The sequence below is a fragment of the Mustela nivalis genome, assembly GCF_964662115.1.
Source record: "Mustela nivalis genome assembly, chromosome: 16".
Classification (NCBI taxonomy): Eukaryota; Metazoa; Chordata; class Mammalia; order Carnivora; family Mustelidae; genus Mustela; species Mustela nivalis.
In genome coordinates, this window is record NC_139035.1 from 60,135,768 (window position 1) to 60,155,427 (window position 19,660).

General features: G+C 40.1%; 1 protein-coding gene across 1 annotated transcript in view; it reads left to right on the forward strand.

Annotated features, from left to right (window-relative positions):
* TMCO1 (transmembrane and coiled-coil domains 1) overlaps positions 1–19,660 on the forward strand; it is a 43,875-nt gene that overhangs the window by 16,425 nt on the left and 7,790 nt on the right. The window contains exons 4-6 of the mRNA XM_082702303.1: positions 450–496; positions 1,994–2,061; positions 8,857–9,001. Coding sequence (XP_082558429.1) covers positions 450–496; positions 1,994–2,061; positions 8,857–9,001 — 260 coding nt within the window. The remainder of the gene's footprint in view (positions 1–449; positions 497–1,993; positions 2,062–8,856; positions 9,002–19,660) is intronic.

Here is a 19,660-nt window from a genome sequence, read left to right on the forward strand (position 1 = left end):
TAGTCTGTAATATGAAAGAACCTGAAATTTAAATTTGTCTTGATTGGCTTTTACTTTTAGACTCTGCTCTCTTGAATTAACTGAAAGAGGGGGAAAAACACGAGAGATAAATAACTCATATTTGAAGCCTAATTACAATAATTATGTTTACACTTTCCATCAGTATAATATAAAAGTGTATCTTAATGTATAGTTAAGACATTTAATACCAGAGGTAATTTTTAATTATCTTTAAAGATTTTTATTTATTTAAATAAAAATATTTTGGTGCTCTGCTGCATTTGCATTTTCTGCAAATATAAAGTATACAGTACCACAGCTGTTTAGCTGATGTTATTACTAAGTGATCCTGAGACAGAAGTGCTTTTATAGTTACCAGTCAGTGACATTTTGACATCTGCCTTGCGCTCAGCATTGTGTATATTAATCAGTTTGTTAATTCTTTTCAGAGAGGCAGGAAGAGAAACTGAAAAATAACAACAGAGACCTGTCCATGGTAAGAGTCTGAAGTGTAATATTGTGGTAAACCACAACAAGTTTTATAGAATAAGACTCTGATTTGCGTTAAATACACTGTACTTACCTTTTCAGAAATTCACCCACTAATGTCGTGGGTGTTCCTGGGCCAGGTGGAAGTGAAAATATGCTCCTGGGCTTAAACTTCATTTCAGTAATGAGAGAATACCTTTCGGGCTGTCTCGGGGGTCATAATTTGTTCCTTTCACACAGTTTTTGCTTAGCTTAGCCCTCATGTTTCGAATGGAGTAGTCTGTTTTCTTTTACTCTCGTGTCATTGCCGAATCTTCGGTTTTCGGGTGACCTGTGTCCCGCAGCCTCTGAGCCGGAGCCTCACAGACGGCCTTTCTTGTTGCCTTTGTTCTTCACGAGGCCTTTTGTTCTGCGCGTCAGGCATACCGTAAAGTGTAAAGAGAAATGATTTTATTACCCATTAGTCATCATTTATAAAGAGTAGAGTTTGTTCAAGAGTTTTTCTAAGGCATGTGTAGTCTAATTATATGGCTTGACTAATTTTTCTATTTAATTTCTTTACGATTATCACAGGACATCTGAACTGTGCAACAGTTGTCCTTGCTTTCTAAGAGACCTTTGCTATATTAGCTTCTGTTTCTTGCAATTCTTATTGAGTAAGTCTGTAATTTAGAAGTGCATCTTTTTGAAAATAGCTTTTCTGTTGACCTACTTATTAAGTGTTTATAGGACCAAATTTGGAAACTATAGAAAGAAGAGAGGAAAAATTGCTGATAAACCTGTCATCCAGGAGCTCAAGTTAGCTCAGTCAGAAAAGCATGAGACTCTTGATCTTAGGGTCATGAGTTCGAGCCCCACATAGGGTGTAGAAATTACTTAAAAATAAAATTGTATAAAAAATTAATAATAAAAAAATCTTAAAAAAAAAAACCTGTCACCCAGAGATAATGATTGTTACTCTTACGTCGTTATGATCTTTTATTTATTTATACTTTTACCACATTTGTAATTAAGTAAGAAGTCAGCTGCAAGTAACAGAATACCTAACTATAACAATGACTTAAACAGATAAAGATTTTTTTTTTTATTTGTTCAAGAAGGCCAGGGTTTGGTAGTCCTGGGCTGGTGTAGCAGCTCAGTAATGTTATTAAAGACTTAGGTTGGCCATTCTTAGATTATGGTTGTTTGGTTATTTGATGGTACTTTATCCTTTATCTTCAGACATTATGTTCTTCATTCCAGGCAGGAAGAATGGGCCAAAGGCCTAAAGGGATACTGGTCAACTTTGTCCCATTCGGTACTGGTACCAGAACTGGGTCCCATGGCCACCCCAATACTATTCATCAGAAGGGGACAAGGAGAAGGGCTTGGAGGTGGAGGGTGGGTTAGCCAATAAGTAGCTTATTGCTATGGAGTGCAGTGTGACGTGAAACCAGAATTTTGGAGTGTGCCTTAGTAGTGGTTTTTTTTAGTGTGAAATGACAATGTGCTGGTCTCTTTACAGGTCCGAATGAAATCCATGTTTGCAATTGGCTTTTGTTTTACTGCCCTAATGGGAATGTTCAATTCCATGTGAGTATCCTTTAATAATATGGTTTTACCTAACTGTTGTTCTATATATGTGTGTATTTATGAGCAATTAACGTTTTTTTTTAAAGATTTTCTTTATTTGGGGGGGCACTAGCGAGAGAGAGCAAGCACAAGCAGGGGACAAAAGGAGAGGGAGAAACAGGCTCCCTGCTCAGCAGGGAGACTTGATCCCAGGACCCTGGGATCTTGACCTAAGTCAAAGACAGATGCTTAAGTGACTGAACCTCCCAGCCGCTCGAGCTTTTTTGGTAATAATTTATTTTGATACTTCAAATTTATAGAAAGGTTACAAAAATAATATATTCATTACCCATACTTACAATTGTTAATATTTTGCTCCATTTTCTTTCTTTTTCTGTTTCTCTTATCATCTATGTAGTTATTCACACATACATTATGTATGTATTATTCAAGATTATGTTATGGGGTTCATGCCCCTTTATCCATAACTACTTATTTATTTATTTATTTGGTTAGTTAGTTATTTCACAGACAGAGATTACAAATAGGCAAGTAGTCGGAGAGGCAGGCAGAGAGAGGGGAAGGGAAGCAGGCTCCCTGCTGAGCAGAGGGCCTGATGTGGGGCTTGAGCCCAGGACCCTGAGATCATGACCTGAGCCAAAGGCAGAGGCTTAACCCACTGAGCCATCCAGGCGCCCCTACTACATTTTTTTTTTTTTTAATTTATTTATTTGGCAGAAATCACAAGTAGGCAGAGAGAGAGCGGGAAGCAGGCTCCCTGCTGAGCAGAGAGCCCGATGTGGGGCTCGATCCCAGGACCCTGAGATCATGACCTGAGCCAAAGGCGGAGGCTTAACCCACTGAGCCACCCAGGCGCCCCCCCCACTAAATTTTTTAAAAAAGATTTTATTCATTAATTTGACAGAGAGCATAAGCAGAGAGATTGGCAGAGGGAGAGGGAAAGTGGCAGAAGGAGAGGGGAAACAGACTCTGTGCTAAGCAGGGAGCCCAATGCAGGGCTCAATCCCAGGGCTCTGGAATCATGATGTGAACTGAAGGCAAATGCTTAACCGACAGCCAGTCAGGAGCCCCCATAACTACTAAAGTGTATATTTCCTGAGAACGTGGACATTTTCTTAGATAACTTCAATCCAGTTACCAAAATCAAGATAACTTCAATCCAGTTACCAAAATCAAGGGTCTTCATCCAATAAATAAAGGCTTCAGCCCAGATGAAAACGTCTTCTGCTGACTCTTAGGTCATAGTTTATTTTAGCCTGGGAGAGCTCAGAGTCTTGTAATAAGACAGGCTAATAGCAATAAATACTCAGACGGTTTATCTCAGTATTAACCTATCAACAAAATAATTCTCAAAATAATTCACAATTGTGTGCATCTTGTTGACAGGGTAGTACTGTAAATCTAATTTTCAAAGACTGTATTTCTTTAATGATGAGAGTGTTGGCATAAGGCTTAAGTCGGGAGAAGTCTTGACTTGTAAACTAAGTTGTGAAACATGGAAATAAATCATTTTGGCTTATGTTCGTTATTTACAGTAGGAGGAATTTGTTAGATTACCTTTTTAGAAGAATTTTCCAGTTCTTTCATTCTTTTCTGTGTTTAAAACTAGAACTTGGTATACAGTTTTGATTTGAATTCATAGTTGGTTCAGTTACTAAATGAAGCTAATATATTTGATTATAATCATAGAATCACATAACTACAAAGTATTATAATGTATTTCTTATGTTTCATTCTTTGAGTCAGTAATCATTTTCACTTGCCTGCCTTTGATTTTTCTCTCTCCAGTTTTCAATTTTCTGTGAGTGTACTACATGAATATTTATAGGTTTCAACTATTTTTAATATTTATTTGGGTTGAAAAGCTGCATGCCATTTTTTTTGTGCCTCACACTGGGAGATAAAAGAAAATTTGCAGTCTGAGCCCTCACACTGCTTGTTCCCTTCAAGTAGAATAGACATCTCTATAAGAAATATTGATTTACTAGTTAAAAAGTTACTGTTCTTTTTTATGTGGGGGTCATTGTAACTTGTTGAAGATCCATTATAGAGAGAAATTTTAGAGAGAGAGAGAAGTTTTATAACAAGAGCTCCCCACCTCGGTTGTATTTGCCGCTCCCTTGGGCTTCAGACCAGCCTGTCCCCGGGCCTCAAAGAGACTTGTTTCTCTCTACGTTATTTTTGAGACTCACTTGGAACCTGTCATGTTCTCTGCCAAAGCATCGCTCTTCCTGATACTTGTGTGTCTTTCCGTGGCTCCCATTTCTGGTCAGCTGGGACTGAAAGCTTCGTCGCTTCCCTCCGTCTCTTCCTCTCAGCCCACCTTTCTTGTGTTTCCGCCCTGTCCCAGAGTCAGTGCCGGGCACCGGGTTCTCTCTAACATTGTCAGTCCCCGGTTGCGCCAGTTAACAGTTCTGTGGATCCCGCCTCTCTGTGTCCTTCGAGTCCTCCATCTGTCCGCCCTTCCGTCCCTCTGTCCTTGCCTCCTCCCTCTCCTCTTCATCCACGCTACACCAGCTCTTAGCATAGCTTCAGCCCATCGTCTTTCCTCTCTGCTGTTACCCCTTGACCTCGGGCATGCAGTAGCTTCCTGGCTGCTCTCCATCCTCAGCGGCCTCCTGTCACTGCGGCTTTAACCTGACCATCCCCAAACACGTACTCATTGTCTACTAACCGCATCTGCTCCTGATGGAATAGTAGCTGTGTGTTGGCCACTGTTGGCCTTTATGTGTGTTGCCCTTGTCATCTTAACAGCCTTCCGAGATGAGTATTACAGTCTTTGTTTTACTGATGAGAATATGAGACTCCAAGTTATTTAACTTGCCTAAGATCGTGAAGCTAGTAAACGTTGAGCCAGAGTATAACTCGTTTCTCTGACTCTAAAATCCTTTCATAGCATCGTGCCACTCAGACTCCTAACTTGAGTCTGGACTTCAACCTGGCATCACCATGCTTTGACCCCAGCCTGTTCCAACTTTATTTCTTTTTACTGTTTACAAACTATTGTGTTCTGACTACACTGTTCACTGTTCCTGAGATACACATTCTTTCATGTGGATTTTAGAATCACTCGTGTATCAGCTTCCCTTTAAGATAATCCCATTTGAGTTTTGACTCAGATGTTATTTATTTTATGTTAGTTTTGAAGTATTAGACACCTTTATAATTTTAAATATTCCTATCTAGAAACATCGTGTTTCTGCTAAGTCCGTTTTATGTGCTTTTGTAGTTTCTTTCCAAGTAAGTCTTGCATGCATTTTATATCTCCTAACTCATTACTACTGGTATAAAAGTAGGTTACCAATTTTTGTTACTTTATTCTGTAACTGACCATCTTGCTGAACTCTAATAGGGTCTGGTATGTTTTAGTTTGGTTCTCTAATTTTCTAGATAGATAATCACATGATCAGACAAATAACTTGGTCTCATTCTTTCCAAAATTTCCCCTCCATCCTGTCTTCCCTGCCACCTTCTTCTCTTCTCTAGTTCTTTTTTTTTTTTATTTTTAATTTTATTTATTTATTTGACAGAGAGATAGCGCAAGTAGGCAGAGCAGCAGACAGAGGGAGAGGGAGAAGCAGACTCTCCGCTGAGCAGGGAGCCCAATATGGGACTCGATCCCTGGACCCCGAGATCATGACCTGAGCCGATGGCAGCCGCTTAACTGACTGAGCCACCCAGGTGCCCTCCTCTCTAGTTCTAAGTTGATTTAGAACAACCAGAACAGGGGCACCTGAGTGGCTCAGTCAGTTGAGCAGCTGCATTCAGCTCGGGTGGTGATCCCAAGATCCTAGGATCCAGCCCCACACCTGGCTCCCCACTGAGCCTGCTTCTCCCTGTCTGTCTCCCAGCTTGTGGTCTCATTCTCTCTGTCAAATAAATAAATAAAATTAAAAATAAAAAAAAAAAACCAACCCACCAGAAGAGAGTAAAATACTTAATAATGAAATAGTAAAGATAGTCTAATAAAAATGAGGACCAAATGAATATAATAGTTGTATTGCTGCTTTGATACTTGTGAAATTTCTAGAGGACTGAGTTTTCAAAGCCATATATAAGAACATGTGGGGGCCAAAGCACTTCCATCATCAGCAGAGGCCCCACAGGCTTTCTCTGGAGGATTTTCATAGCATCGTCACGTGTGGACCATCTAACACTGAACAGCAGTCTCATTTGGTCCACAATGTCCTATGTATTTCCATTTTATTTTTCCACACTTAAAGCTCTTGAGTCAAGGCCCATATCTGAACATATACTGTATAATGATTATTCAGCAACTGTTGATTACACTTTTAGGCCTTAAACTAATATTGAAATGCCTGACTATTTATGGAGTTCATCAGTACAAGATAAAATATCAGATGCCTTTTCTCAAAGCCATGGAGTTCAAAGAAGTCAAATACAGTATCTTCAGGAGGAAAATGTTATGAAAAACTTCATTATATTCAAGCTTCTTGTAGAAGGCTTCTATTGGCAAGAAGGAAGACTGTTCTTTGCTCTTTGTTTTTCAGTATATTGTTTTCTTTTCATCAACTTTCTTATTCAGAATACTGGCAACAGTAGCTTTTTACTTGTTTTGTTTTGCAATACTGGTGTGGAGGTTCATGTGTTTTACTATTTATTCAAGTGCTGTTTGATTTTTTAATAAGACTTGGTATCGTTTTAGAGCAGTTTTAGGTTTACAGAAAAATTGAGAGAAAAGTACAGACATTTCCCATCTACCCTCTGCCCCATGCATGACCTTCCCCACTAGCAACTTTCCCCAGGGAGTGGTGCACTTGTTCAAGCTGGCGAGCCTGGGCTGGCGCCCAACCACCCGGAGTCCACCGCTTACATTAGGGGTCCCTCTTAGTGTACATTCAGTGAGTTTGGACAAATGTATAATGGCAGGTAGCCACCATTGTGGTATCATACAGAGTAGGTGAACTGCCTTAAAACTCTTCAGCTCCTCCCATTCGTCCCTTTCTCTCCCACCCCAACTCCGCAGCCACTGATCTTTTTACTGGCTCCAGAGTTTTGCCTTTTTCAGACAGTCATATAGTTTGACTCACGCAAGCGTATATAGCCTTTTCAGATTGGCCTCTTTCACTTAGTAATATCCATTTAAAGTCCCTCCATGTCTTCGTGGCCAATAGCCCATTTTGTTGTAGCACTGAATAATATTTCATTGTCTGGATGCACCGGTTTGTCCATTGATACCTGATTTACTTCCAAGTTTTGGCAATTATCAGTGAAGCTGCTGTAAACACCCGGGTGTAGGTTCTTTTGTGCACGTAAGTTTTTCACTCCTTTGGATAGATACCAAGGAGCACAACTGCTCGGCTGTAATTCATGTTTTTGTTCTGGTCTTTGTGCCCTGTGCATTTAAAAATATATATTATTATTGTGTGCACACTAAAAGTTTTCATTGTTATAGAATTATTATTGTTGTGTGCACATCAAAAGACTGTGAGCACCTAAAAGTTACAGGCTATATCTGCTTTTTAAAAAACTTTTTTAAAAGAGTTTTATTTATTTATTTGACAGAGATCACAAGTAGGCAGAGGTAGGCAAAGAGAGAGAGGAGGAAGCAGGCTTCCTGCTTAGCAGAGAGCCTGATGCAGGGCTCCATCCCAGGACCCTGGGATCATGACCTGAGCTGAAGGCAGAGGCTTTAACCCACTGAGCCACCCAGGCGCCCCAAGCTTTTCTCTTTTAGAAACAGTTCTCTTTTCTATTTTAGAAAAAGTAAAAAAGAATACTTTCAAACACTAATAGTATGTTAAAAGTTATCTGAGATTATCGTGTATGAATTTTAAGAATCGACTTTTTTCATTCTCCACTATATACTCCATGATTTTCTATTCAGAAATGTTTAGCCTGTTTAAAGTGTGTATTGGGAGTCTTGGAAAAGAGGGTTTTTTAAATCTTACTGGGTGGGGCGCCTGGGTGGCTCAGTGGGTTGAAGCCTCTGCCTTCGGCTCAGGTCATGATCCCAAGGTCCTGGGATTGAGCCCGGCGGGCTCTCTGCTCAGCAGGGAGCCTGCTTCCTCCTCTCTCTCTGCCTGCCTCTCTGCCTACTTGTGATCTCTGTCTGACAAATAAGTAAATAAAATCTTTTAAAAAAAATTAAATAAAATCTTACTGGTGTCATGGTTCAGAACAGTGATTCTCAAAGTATGGTCTGGGGATTCCTAGAGCTCTTTGAGACTCTTGGGAAGTCCTTGAGATGAACATTACTGCCAGAATAATTCTAAGATGTTATTTTCTTTCTTTATTCTTACTCTCTTTTTAGTGTACAGTGGAATTTTCCAGATGGTTCAGGGCTTCATGATGTGTATCATTGCAACAGCCTGAATACTAAAGCAGCTATGAGAACCCAGCAGTATTCTATTAAACAAAACATTAAAGATATTTGCCAAAAGAAAAAAAAAAAAGCCTTTCTTTTTACTTTGTTTTTTATTGCTACCTTTTAAATGATTTAGTAACTATTTTTTAACATTCCTCAGTTTTAATTTCTAAAGCAGTAAATAGTGATAGCTATAACCTTTAAACAATGTAGGGATCTCAATTTTTCATTGTGTTTAGGGCTTCTGATACTGAAAAAATTGAGACTCATTAGTTTAGAAAAAGATTGATGGAAAAATCTAGGCCCTTCCTTAGATTTTTGTTCTTTAAGTCTCTTTTTAAAATATCATTCTTTGTTTTTTAGAGATCAAGGGACTTAGAGTTCTATTTCTGTCTCAGATTCTTCCCTGGAACTAAGAAGCTTGTCAGTCTTCCCAAAATAACAATTCTTTGTTTTTTCCTTTTTAGATTTGATGGTAGAGTGGTGGCAAAGCTCCCTTTCACCCCCCTTTCCTATATCCAAGGACTGTCTCATCGAAACCTCCTGGGGGATGACACCACTGACTGTTCCTTCATCTTTCTGTATATTCTCTGTACCATGTCAATTCGACAGGTGAGTGAGCATATCCAGCCCTAAATACATACATTCTTCCTTGCTCTCACATCTTTATTAGCCTTTACTTCTTTAATACTAGAAATGATTTAGAATCCCAATGGATCCTCTAAAGCTGTTTTATTTTATTATTTTATTTACTTATTTTAAAGATTATATTCATTTATTTGACAGAGAGAGAGCCCAAGTAGGCAGAACAGCAGGCTGAGTGAGAGGGAGAAGCACTCTCGCCGCTGAACAGAGCGCCCGATGCGTGGCCAATCCCAGGACCCTGGGGTCACAAATCTCAGCCGAAGGCAGACGCTTAACCAACTGAGCCACCCAGGTGCCCCTCTAAAACTGCCTCAGATGTGCGTAGGTCTAGATGACTGATCCTTTGGGATGGGGAGTAGCCATAAAACTAAACATGGTTTTCATATCCCATCTTTAGAGCTCTTAGGTTCCTTCTTCGTCACAATCATCTAAAGATACAAAATGAAGAGTGGGTTTAGGCTTTTCAGTATCATTTCTTTTTTTTCTTTTCTTTTCTTTATCTTTTTTTTTTTTTTTTTTAAGATTTTATTTGAGAGAGAAGGAGGGAGGGAGCACACAGAGGAGAGTTAGAGAACCAGTCTCTGTGCTGAGCAGAGTCTGACGTGGGCCGGATCCCAGGACCCTGAGATCATGACCTGAGCCAAAGGCAGACGCTTGGCCAACTGAGCCCCCCCAGGCGCCCCAGTGTCATTTCTTCTGCATTAGACTCCAGTACCTTTTGTCACTTCAGGAACACAAATAAATGTAATAATTTGATGGTTTTAGGTTATTCACAGTTGAGATACTCAAGGTTATGTCACAGAATTTGCATTTGGCCACCATGATTATCAGACATTCGTAACGAAAAACAGTGAGAGCCAAGACAGAAGTATAGATGGTTGGAAGAGCCCAGAGAGACCCCTTACATTTGATTAGTGGGGGAAGATTCAGGCAGAAAGGTTCAGAGAATGAAGTAGTTTTTGAAATAGGCTTTAAAAAATGAGAGGGGTTAATTAAAGTCTCTGGCTTAAGAACTTTCTATATTTCAGTTTTTGAACACATTGCCATTCAGCAGGCATTGCCATCGGGAAGTTGGCATATGAGACTTCTGTTTCTTCTTCTTCTGAGTACTGTCAATGGCAGCAGATTTTTCGGTTGGCCTGGCACGTGAGAATAAGTAGGAAATGGAATTATATTTGAAACTTGCAAAGATCTTCATGATCTTCCTGCTTAATGTTTTCCCCACCTCATCCCTCATCCGGCACTCCAGCCATGCTTACTAGCCTCACTCACCCAGGCTGACTTTCTGCGAATGCTCTTCCTTCTGTCTGCCTGCCTCCCACCTCCTCCTTTTGTAGATTAAATACCGCCAGGTCTCAAGACTTTCTGGCATCATTTTCTGACAATTAACTGCTTTCTGAAAGATAGATGTGAGAGGAGCCTGACAAGGTGGGGAAATACCAGAAGACTCTCTGAATTGTCAAGCAAAAAAACCCATTATGTTCTGAACTATTGCAGTGATGAAAGAGGGGAGTAAAGTTGAGACATACATGGAGGTAAAGCCCCAGAACTTAGGGAGAATGGAGGAACTAACAAGAGTCCCAGGTATGGCTTTGGTGACCAGATGGAGGCTGGTCTCAGTAGGAGTCGGGGAATAGGGGAATGGAGAATAGATGGGTTCGCAGAGCTGTCGGCGACGTTCGTGGAGCAGCTAAGTGGGTCTGTCCACCAGAAGTCGTATTCTTGTGTAGCTGAGGTGTATACTACACCGTTCCAGATGCATCTGTAGTGAAGCATTTCATTTAGTCTAAGTCAACGTGAAAACCAAGACAATGACAACATAAATCTCTTTTGTTGATTTAGCAGAAGTCTGTTTCCAGAATATTGTTCTTAAATTTGATTATTTAAATCTGAAACTTTCAGTTGCAGCTTATGTCCTAATGCTATTAAAACAAAATGATGTATACATTCTACTCTCAGCAACTAAGAACAGTTCTACTTTAAGTCATATTTAGGTATGAATACTCCATGTGGTGGCTCACAGTAGTCATTTAGATGCACCATTTGCATTTGCATTGCTAGCTAGAAATCCCTGTCTGAAACTGTAGAGTTTTTAAAATGAAATAAATGTTAAGAATGATCATTGAAGGGACACCTGGGTGGCTCAGTTGGTAAAGCAGCTGCCTTCAGCTCAGGTCATGATCCTAGCGTACTGGGATAGAGTCCCACATCGGGCTCTTTGCTCAGCAGGGAGCCTGCTTCTCCCTCTGCCTCTGCCTGCCTGTGCTCGCTCTCTTCCCCTCTCTCTCTCTGATAAATAAATAAAAATTTAAAAAAAAAAAAAAAAGAAAAAAAAAGAATGATCATTGAAGGGGCGCCTGGGTGGCTCAGTAGGTTAAAGCCTCTGCCTTCGGCTCAGGTCATGATCCCAGGGTCCTGGGATTGGGCCCCTCATCAGGCTCCCTGCTCGGCGGGGCACCTGCTCCCCCCTCCCCCCCCCCGCCTTGCCTCTGTCTGTCTACTTGTGATCTCTGTCAAATGAATAAACAAAATCTTTAAAAAAAAAGAAAGAAAGAATGATCATTGAGGAAGTTCAGCTCAAGCTGGTCTTTAAATTCCTTTCTCTTATTTCAGAGAGTTTGTTGAAGTGGTTGTTTAGTAGTTAAAATGCTATGCTCATTTACCATTGTGGTTAGCAAATTTTTTGTTAAGGTCTGGATAGTAAATATTTGTGTATTTCCTTTTCAGGTCATACACTCTGTTGTAACTATTCAACTCTGCCATTGTAATATGAGAACAGTCCTAGACAGCATGTAAATGAACGAGTGTGGCTGTGTTCCAGCAAAACTTTATTTACAAAACTAGGCCAGAGGCCAGCCATAGTTTGCTAATCCCTGAAGGTTCAGGCAAAGACTGGTGTAACTACTCAGCTCTGTCATTATACTATGAAAGCAGCCGTAGACAATGTGTAAATGAGAATGACTGTATTCCGATAAACCTTTATTTATAAAAACAGGCAGTGGACTAGCATGATATGCTAACCCCTGAGAACCACAGTGTACAATTTTTGCTATAAAGTTAAAATAGGAACAGTAGATCCTAGATTGGCACAGCTTAATAAAATAATTGCTTATTGAGTATATAGAGAAGGGAGGAAAGGAACACCAACCCCCCCACCCCCGACACACACACAGTCAATGTGTTTTGAGTCAGGAAGGATGCATACTCAGAATTTTTACTTCTCCTTATCCCATTCCATGCACTGATACTAATAAGAGAAAAATATGGAAGAGCTATAGGAGTGTGTAGCTAATATAAAAGTATTGTATTCGAAAGATTTCTCTTGGTGTGCAGTTCTCTTCCCCAAGATCAGTGGTGAGCCCTAACTGGTTGCCGCGTCCAGAGTGTCAGTACTCATCTTGGGCGGTTAATTTTGTTACCCCAATTTTATTTTATTTTTTAAGATTTTATGTATTTGACAGAGATCACAAGTAGGCAGAGAGGCACGCAGAGAGAGGGAGGGAAGCAGGCTCCCTGCTGAGCAGAGTCTGATGTGGGGCTCGATCCCAGGACCCTGGGATCATGACCTGAGCCAAAGGCAGAGGCTTTAATCCACTGAGCCACCCAGGTGCCCCTGTTACCCCAATTTTAAACAAGGTGTTTTAACATATTAAAAGTCTTAGAAAAATCACCAAAGTCACCTACTTTTATCATTTTTATTTTACCAGTTGCATATTCTTTCTGTACCTGTCCGTCACTAATTGTTAGCATGCGTATTAGAGGATTGTGAACTTCTATCCAGTCTGACATACCTTAGCATTTGAAATGTTACTATGAAAATTATGCTTCTCTCTTTGAATTAAAATGCTTGTTAATTGGCTATTTCCATGGGCTTTTTTGTTTTGTTTTGTTTACTTTTTAAGGTCTTAGTTTACGTGGTAATTGTGAAGGTGCCTGTAAAATGAGCAGCCATAAAATAGGAGGCTTGCAGAAATTAAAATTATAGACGTACTTTGATTTCCCCAGTGAAGCCATTCTTAGGCAAAAAAGTAGGCCACTTGGTTTCACATATATACTTGGCATAAAGTAGTTTTAAAGGAACATAATGAATTGGAGGTTTTTGTTTGCTTGTTTGGGGATATAAAGAAGAGTGAGTGATGGGGAAACCAATAGAGAATGACTCAGGTTTCCATAATGATAGGTCATATTCCTCATCATATTATTGGAGTTTTTATCTGGTTTTGTCTACTTGTTATTTTTATCTGTATTTTCTCCTTTCCTCTCCAGCTCTTTCAAGGTAATGATTTCTTAATTGTCTACGTATACCTTAAAGTACCTTTGCTACACCAAAATATAAATTTATAAACTTGGCAAACTGGGGTTATACCGTTTTTTATTCCCAAGAGCAAGATATGAAAATGCATGTTTCTTCCAACCTTACCACAGAAACTTCTTTTGAGTTTTTACCCATCTGATAGATAAGAATCGCTATCTCATTGTGGCTTTAATTTGCATTTTGGATTGAGCATCTCTGTCTCAGAGCTGTTCATAAACTCTTTTCTTTCTTTGGTGGCAAGAGACTGTGTATGCCTTTTGCCTATTTCTCTATTGGGTTTTTGGTCTTTTTTGAATTTCAAGCTCTAGGTGGGAGATTAGCTTTCTCCGGGGGCTGTAAGTTGCATATAATTTTCCAGTTTGTCATTTGTGTTTCGTTTGTACTTAACGGTGGTTTTTGCCACACAAAATTTTATTTGCTGGATTTTTTTTTTCTTTTATGGCTTTTGGAATTTATTTATTTATTTATTTATTTAAGATTTTTATTTATTTATTTGACAGAGAGAAACTGAGCAAGAGAGGGAACACAAGGGCAAGCAGGAAAGGGAGAAGCAGGCTTCCTGCCGAGCAGGGAGCCCAGTGTGGGGCTCCATCCCAGGACTCTGGGATCATGACCTGAGCCGAAGGGAGACACTTAACAGCTGAGCCACCCAAGTGCCCCTGGAATTTAAATTATGGTTAGAAAGTTCTTCTGTACTCCAAAGTTACAAGGAAATTCATCCATGTTTTCTATTAGTACTTTTTCGGTTTCATTCTTTGCCTTTAAATAATGAGCCAATCCGTTTGGAGTTCGTACTGGTATACCGTATTCCTTCTGTGGTCTCTTCTACTTTGTCAACTTTATGTGATTTTTAGGAAGGAAAACATAAAAACAGGGATTCATTTGAGATCACAGTTTGCTTGCTTCTTTTTTTCGAAGACGAAGAAGCCAGAGGGTCGAAAGAATGCAGTGAGGTGAATGGCTGGTCTTGAATCTGGTGTGCCCGTGACTGCGGCGCGTCCCTGCCCGCAGCCGGGCAGTCTGTGTCTGGAGTGCCTTTCTCAATTCACCTTTGAAACGGGAAGGGCTGTTCAGTCCCGGTGACAAGTGTTTGAGGGAGGCACTCCTCCTTAATTCATAGCTTCTGTAGGTAAGAGATCATTCGAAATGTGCTGCTGTCATAGGGTGGGCTGAGCAGTGTGACCTGAACCCTTAGAGCGAAAGAACGTGGAGGAGTAGCCAGACATCTAGATGTCATGCCTGCGGGTGTCCAGGGGTTAGGCTTGCCAGCCTGACTGCCTGTGGCGGCCGGATTCTGCAGAATTCCCCACCTAGTCCTCTCTGACGTCCAGACGCTACTTTCACGTTTCCTGTTTTCGGTCATTGCAGAGCTGTTAATCTTTCTCATTTGTTGTGTTAAAATAGACATAAAATTCACTATTTAACCATTTTCAGTAGGCCAGTTCTATGACCCGAGGTAGATTTACATTGCTGTGCAGCCATCCCCGCCGCCCACCTTTAAAGGTTTTCATCTTCCTACACTGAAAATCCTATAGCGACTCTCCATGACCCTACCCCTCAGTTCCTGGCAGCCACCGTTCCGCTTTCTGTCTCTGCGCACTTGACCCCTCGTACTTGTGGATTTGATTTCACAGAAGTAGAATCATATACTATGTGTCCTTCTGTGACTAGCACGTTTTCAGGGTTCATCCACGTTGTAGCATGTGTCAGAATTTCCTCCCTTTTCTGAGGCCAAATAAGATCTCATTGTGTATATATCCCATCTTGTGTGTCCACGTATCTGTCGGTGGACGCTGGGTCGCTTCCACCTTTCGCCCGTCGTGAGCGGGGCTGCTGTGAACACGGTGTACCAATGTCTGTCTGAGTTCCTGCTTACGCTTCCGGGTACGGACCCAGAAGTGGAATTGCTGGGTCGTGCTGCGATTTTATGTTGAATTTTTTGAGGATTTGCCAGCTGATGTTCACAGCTACTGCATCGTTTTATAAGCCTTCAATTCTCCACCAGCTTGAGACCATGTATTAAAAGGGTAATTTTTCAGGGGCACCTGGGTGGCTCAGTGGGGTAAGCCACTGCCTTTGGCTCGGGTCATGATCTCAGGGTCCTGGGATCGAGTTCCGCATCGGGCTCTCTGCTCGGCAGGGAGCCTGCTTCCCTCTCTCTCTCTCTCTGGCTGCCTCTCTGTCTACTTGTGATTTCTCTCTGTCAAGTTAATAGGTGAAATCTTTTATAAATAAATAAATAAATAAATAAATAAAGGGTAATTTTTCATGTTTTCCTTTCAGTCAGTAAAACCATAATTTCATTCGCTCAGTGAGTAAAACCATAATTTCATTGGCTCAGGGTTAATTTTTATGCTAAACATGTAAAAACCATGAGTATTTTATGCAAGCTACCTCCAGCTTTGGGGATGGCCTTGCCTGTTTTAACAAGGAACTCTTCTGATAGTAGTAAATTTGAGAGTATAAGTCCAGGAGAGTGAGAAACATTTGTTATTAGTGCCTTGAAAGTGTTAACAGTTTAATTGCTGAAGTAATTACTTTGACCACTGGGTTTCCTGAATTTATGTTTTTAAAGTTTTTTATTTGGGAAAGATTATGACTGTATTTACATATGTCAGTTAATAACATCTCTACAGGGTTAACGAGAATCCACTTCCTTTACTAAATGTGAGTGATGCTATAATTAAACCAACCAGCTCTATTCCCTTCGTGACAATTGTGCTCCCTTTATTATGATGGGGGCATAATATTAGGTTGATTTAAGGGCATCTCTCTGCTTCAGTCATCTTACCCTATCCTTAAGAGATCATTATCACATTAGTAATAATTCCTTGATAGATTTTTGTTCATTTATTCACTCAACAAAATTGAGCACAGATATATCGTATCAGGCTCTGTGCGGGTGCTTAGTATACAGTTTTAAACAAAATTGACATAATTATGGGCCTTGCCCTCGTGAAACTTTTGTTTCTTTTGAAATTAAAAGGTTAATTTTTCTGCCTATAGCTTCACCTACAAAATTGTATCAAATATGAGGGTATACAAATCCAATTAAAATTACTTCTTTTAATCATTCAGAGTAGAAGCAGAGGAAACAAAGATTGAACTTTGGATCTAAACTAACGATTTTTATGACGTGTTACTAGTTCACATAGGTATATATGAATCTGGTTTTCATCTAGTACATATTTTTTCCCGTGCTAGGATTTTATTAAATAATTCATTATTGCCTTAAGAGGTTTCAAGGGAAAGCAAAAGTAATGCTATGCTGTTGATGAAATAGATTTTAAGACACTTCAGAAACTTCAAAGTGATGGGGAGAGAGGAGGAATGCATTGGAAGGTTGAGGAGATACAGTGTTTGGAGGTAAAACATCAGTGTTTGAATCTTGTTGCCACTTTATTGGCTGAGTGTCCTTGGGAATGTCAACCTCTTGGAGTCTCTGTGAGTCTCAGTTTTCACAAAGGTAAAAAGAGGTTGGTGGTAACCTTACCATGTTACGATAATCAGAAGACAATGATACAGAATGTTAGCAGTTCTTAGGGTCACATTTTTTTGATGGATCAATTAGTGCCCCCTCCTTTGGGGTATTTTAAAAATTTAATATTTTTTCCCCAGTCCAAGATAGGATAAAGTTGTTTTTTTTTTTTTTTTTTAAGATTTTATTTATTTGACAGACAGAGCTCACAAGTAGGCAGAGAGGCAGGCAGAGAGAGAGAGAGGTGGAAGAAGGCTCCCTACTGAGCAGAGAGCCCGATGCAGGGCTCGATTGGACGCTGAGATCATGACCATGGTGTGCCCATGGTCAGAGGCTTTAACCCACTGAGTCACCCAGGAGCCCCAAAGTTGCTTTTTATAGCTTGAATCAGAGTGATATGTCACTAACTGAAAATAAATCTAATTACCTTTTCTCATTTTATCTTTTTCCTTTTTTAAAATTTCTTAATGCTTAGTGATTAAATGATTAGCTGCCTTGACCTTCACACCGCAACTGTTTCTTTTGTGTGAATTTGCAGCAGCGGAAATGGTAGGTCTGCCAGCTTCCAGCTGGGGTGCTAAGTCAGTCCCCGCTAGTGACGGAATTCAAGAATAGAAGGAAATTTCCTTAATTCCCCAAATTAAAGTATCTGCTTTTTAAATTTTCTTCTTCTTATGAGCTAGCAATAGATTGTGTAAATGGCGATCTCCTCTATAAAAAGTACTCTAATTTCAGGAAAAACCCAAGCAAACTTACCTGGTAAACAGCTAAGGGGAAACTGGCCTTGTCTAATGAATTTATACGACTGTAAAACTTATGAATGGAATTCTCTGTCTTTGAGAGCAGGATTAGTGGTTCTGAAGAAAAATGGAAGAAAGAGTTTTATTTTCTTTCTTTTGTCACCCGTATCTTAACATGCAACTTTATGTATGTTATGACTATATCTGCAAAAGTATTAGTGAGAATTCGTCATTGTCTCTTTCAACAGGTATATGCGCTCAGGAGAGTGATAAAAATAAGTAGATTTTATTTTTTTCACTCTTGGGTTTCTTAGGGCAAAGAATTTTGATACGCCCTGTGTGTGTATAAAAGCAGGTCTCATTATGTCACGTCAGTATATCTTAAAGCCATCAAAATGAGAAAGAGCCAAGTGCCTGCCGGCTCCTGTTCCTCATCATTAACATATGCCACTTTATTCAAGACTCAGAGCTCAATTCATTAATGTCAGTATAGCTCATCCACAAGCAGAGTGTTTTCATTTTCAGTACTTAGCCTCAAGTCAGTCAGAGAGTGTGGGCGGTTCAGAAAAATGAGAGCTCACCTAGTAAGTGAGAAGAACAGATGATTGGGTATTACCTTAACCTGATCTCTTTGTGAACTGTTTGAGAGCATGAGTTCAAGGCTTTATTTAATATATTGCCTGTCATTGCTGAAGATTGATTCAGTCTTTATAGAGTGCCACAAGTTCTTCTTTGATGCTGAAGATAGAGGGTAAAAAGCAATGGTTTCTACCTTTGTAAAACTCACAATCTGTGTGGAAAGACAGACCCATATGTAATAGGAGAGTATGATTGATGCCTTTTGGGGAGTGTGTGTGTGTGTGTGTGTGTGTGTGTACAAAATGGCATTAGAGGGGGAAAAAAAGCATGCTTTGGAAGCAAAATGGCTAAGGGATGAAGCTAAGGTTCTCTGCAAAGGGGCCATTTGAGTTAACAGGATGAGGAGGGCTTTTCCAATCTTATCAGAGCATCTTTTTTTTTTTCAAGATTTTATGTATTTATTTGATAGAGCACAAGTAGGCAGAGTGGCAGACAGAGGGACAGGCAGAGGGAGAGGAGAAGCAGGCTCCCCGCCGAGCGGGGAGCCCGATGTAGGGCTCAATCCCAGGACCCTGAGATCCTGACCTGAGCTGAAGACAGACCGACTGAGCCCCCCAGGCGCTCTTTATCGGAGCATTCTTGGCATTGGCAATGGTGTGAGTAAAAGCAGGGAGGCCTGAGAGTGTGTAGTAGATAGAAGACTCCGGAGTGTAGAATGCTTGGCAGAGGGTAACAGGAGCTGAGTGCGCTGCTGCTTAGTGTCAGCCCCTCCCTGGGCAGCGTCGGGTGATGCCTTTGTCTCTTTGTCTCTCTCTCTCTCTCTCTCTCTCTCTCTCATAGTGTAAGTCTGCTGGTGCCAAGTACTCTTGATCTTCATTTATCTAACATATTTTTATCTTTATTCCTAAAGGATATTTTCACTGGTCATGGAATTCTGGGTTAACTGGGTTTTTCTCATTTGTCTGTTTTAATCCTTTCAGCATTTTAAAATGCCTTTCCACTTTGTTCTGGCCTCCACTGTTTCTGATGAGAAGTCCTTTGTATCTCTATATCCCTGTAGATGATGTGTCACTTCTCTGGCAGCTTTTAGATTTTTTTTCTTTAAGTTTGGTTTTCAGCAGTTTGCCTGGATGTGCCTAGCGTATTAATTTTTTTTTTCTTAATGCTGCTAGAGGGTTTTTTTCCTGCCCGACCATTCCTTCTCTCTGCCTTTCTGATTCCAGTTTCTTACATGTTTGTCTTTTCAGTATTGTCTAAGAGGACCCTGCAGCTCTGTTCAATTATTAAAAATCTTTTTCTCTCTGCTCTTTAGATAGGATAATTTCTGGTTAATCTGTGTTTAGTTTACTGACTTCTCTGTCATCCCTCATCTGAGTTAACCTTAAGCGTACACAACGATTTTTAAATTGTGATATATTATTTTTTAGTTTCAGAATTTCTGTTTGACTCTTTTTTTGCTATCTTTTTGCCTTGCTGAGATTTCCTATTTCTTAATTTATTGTGAACATACTTTA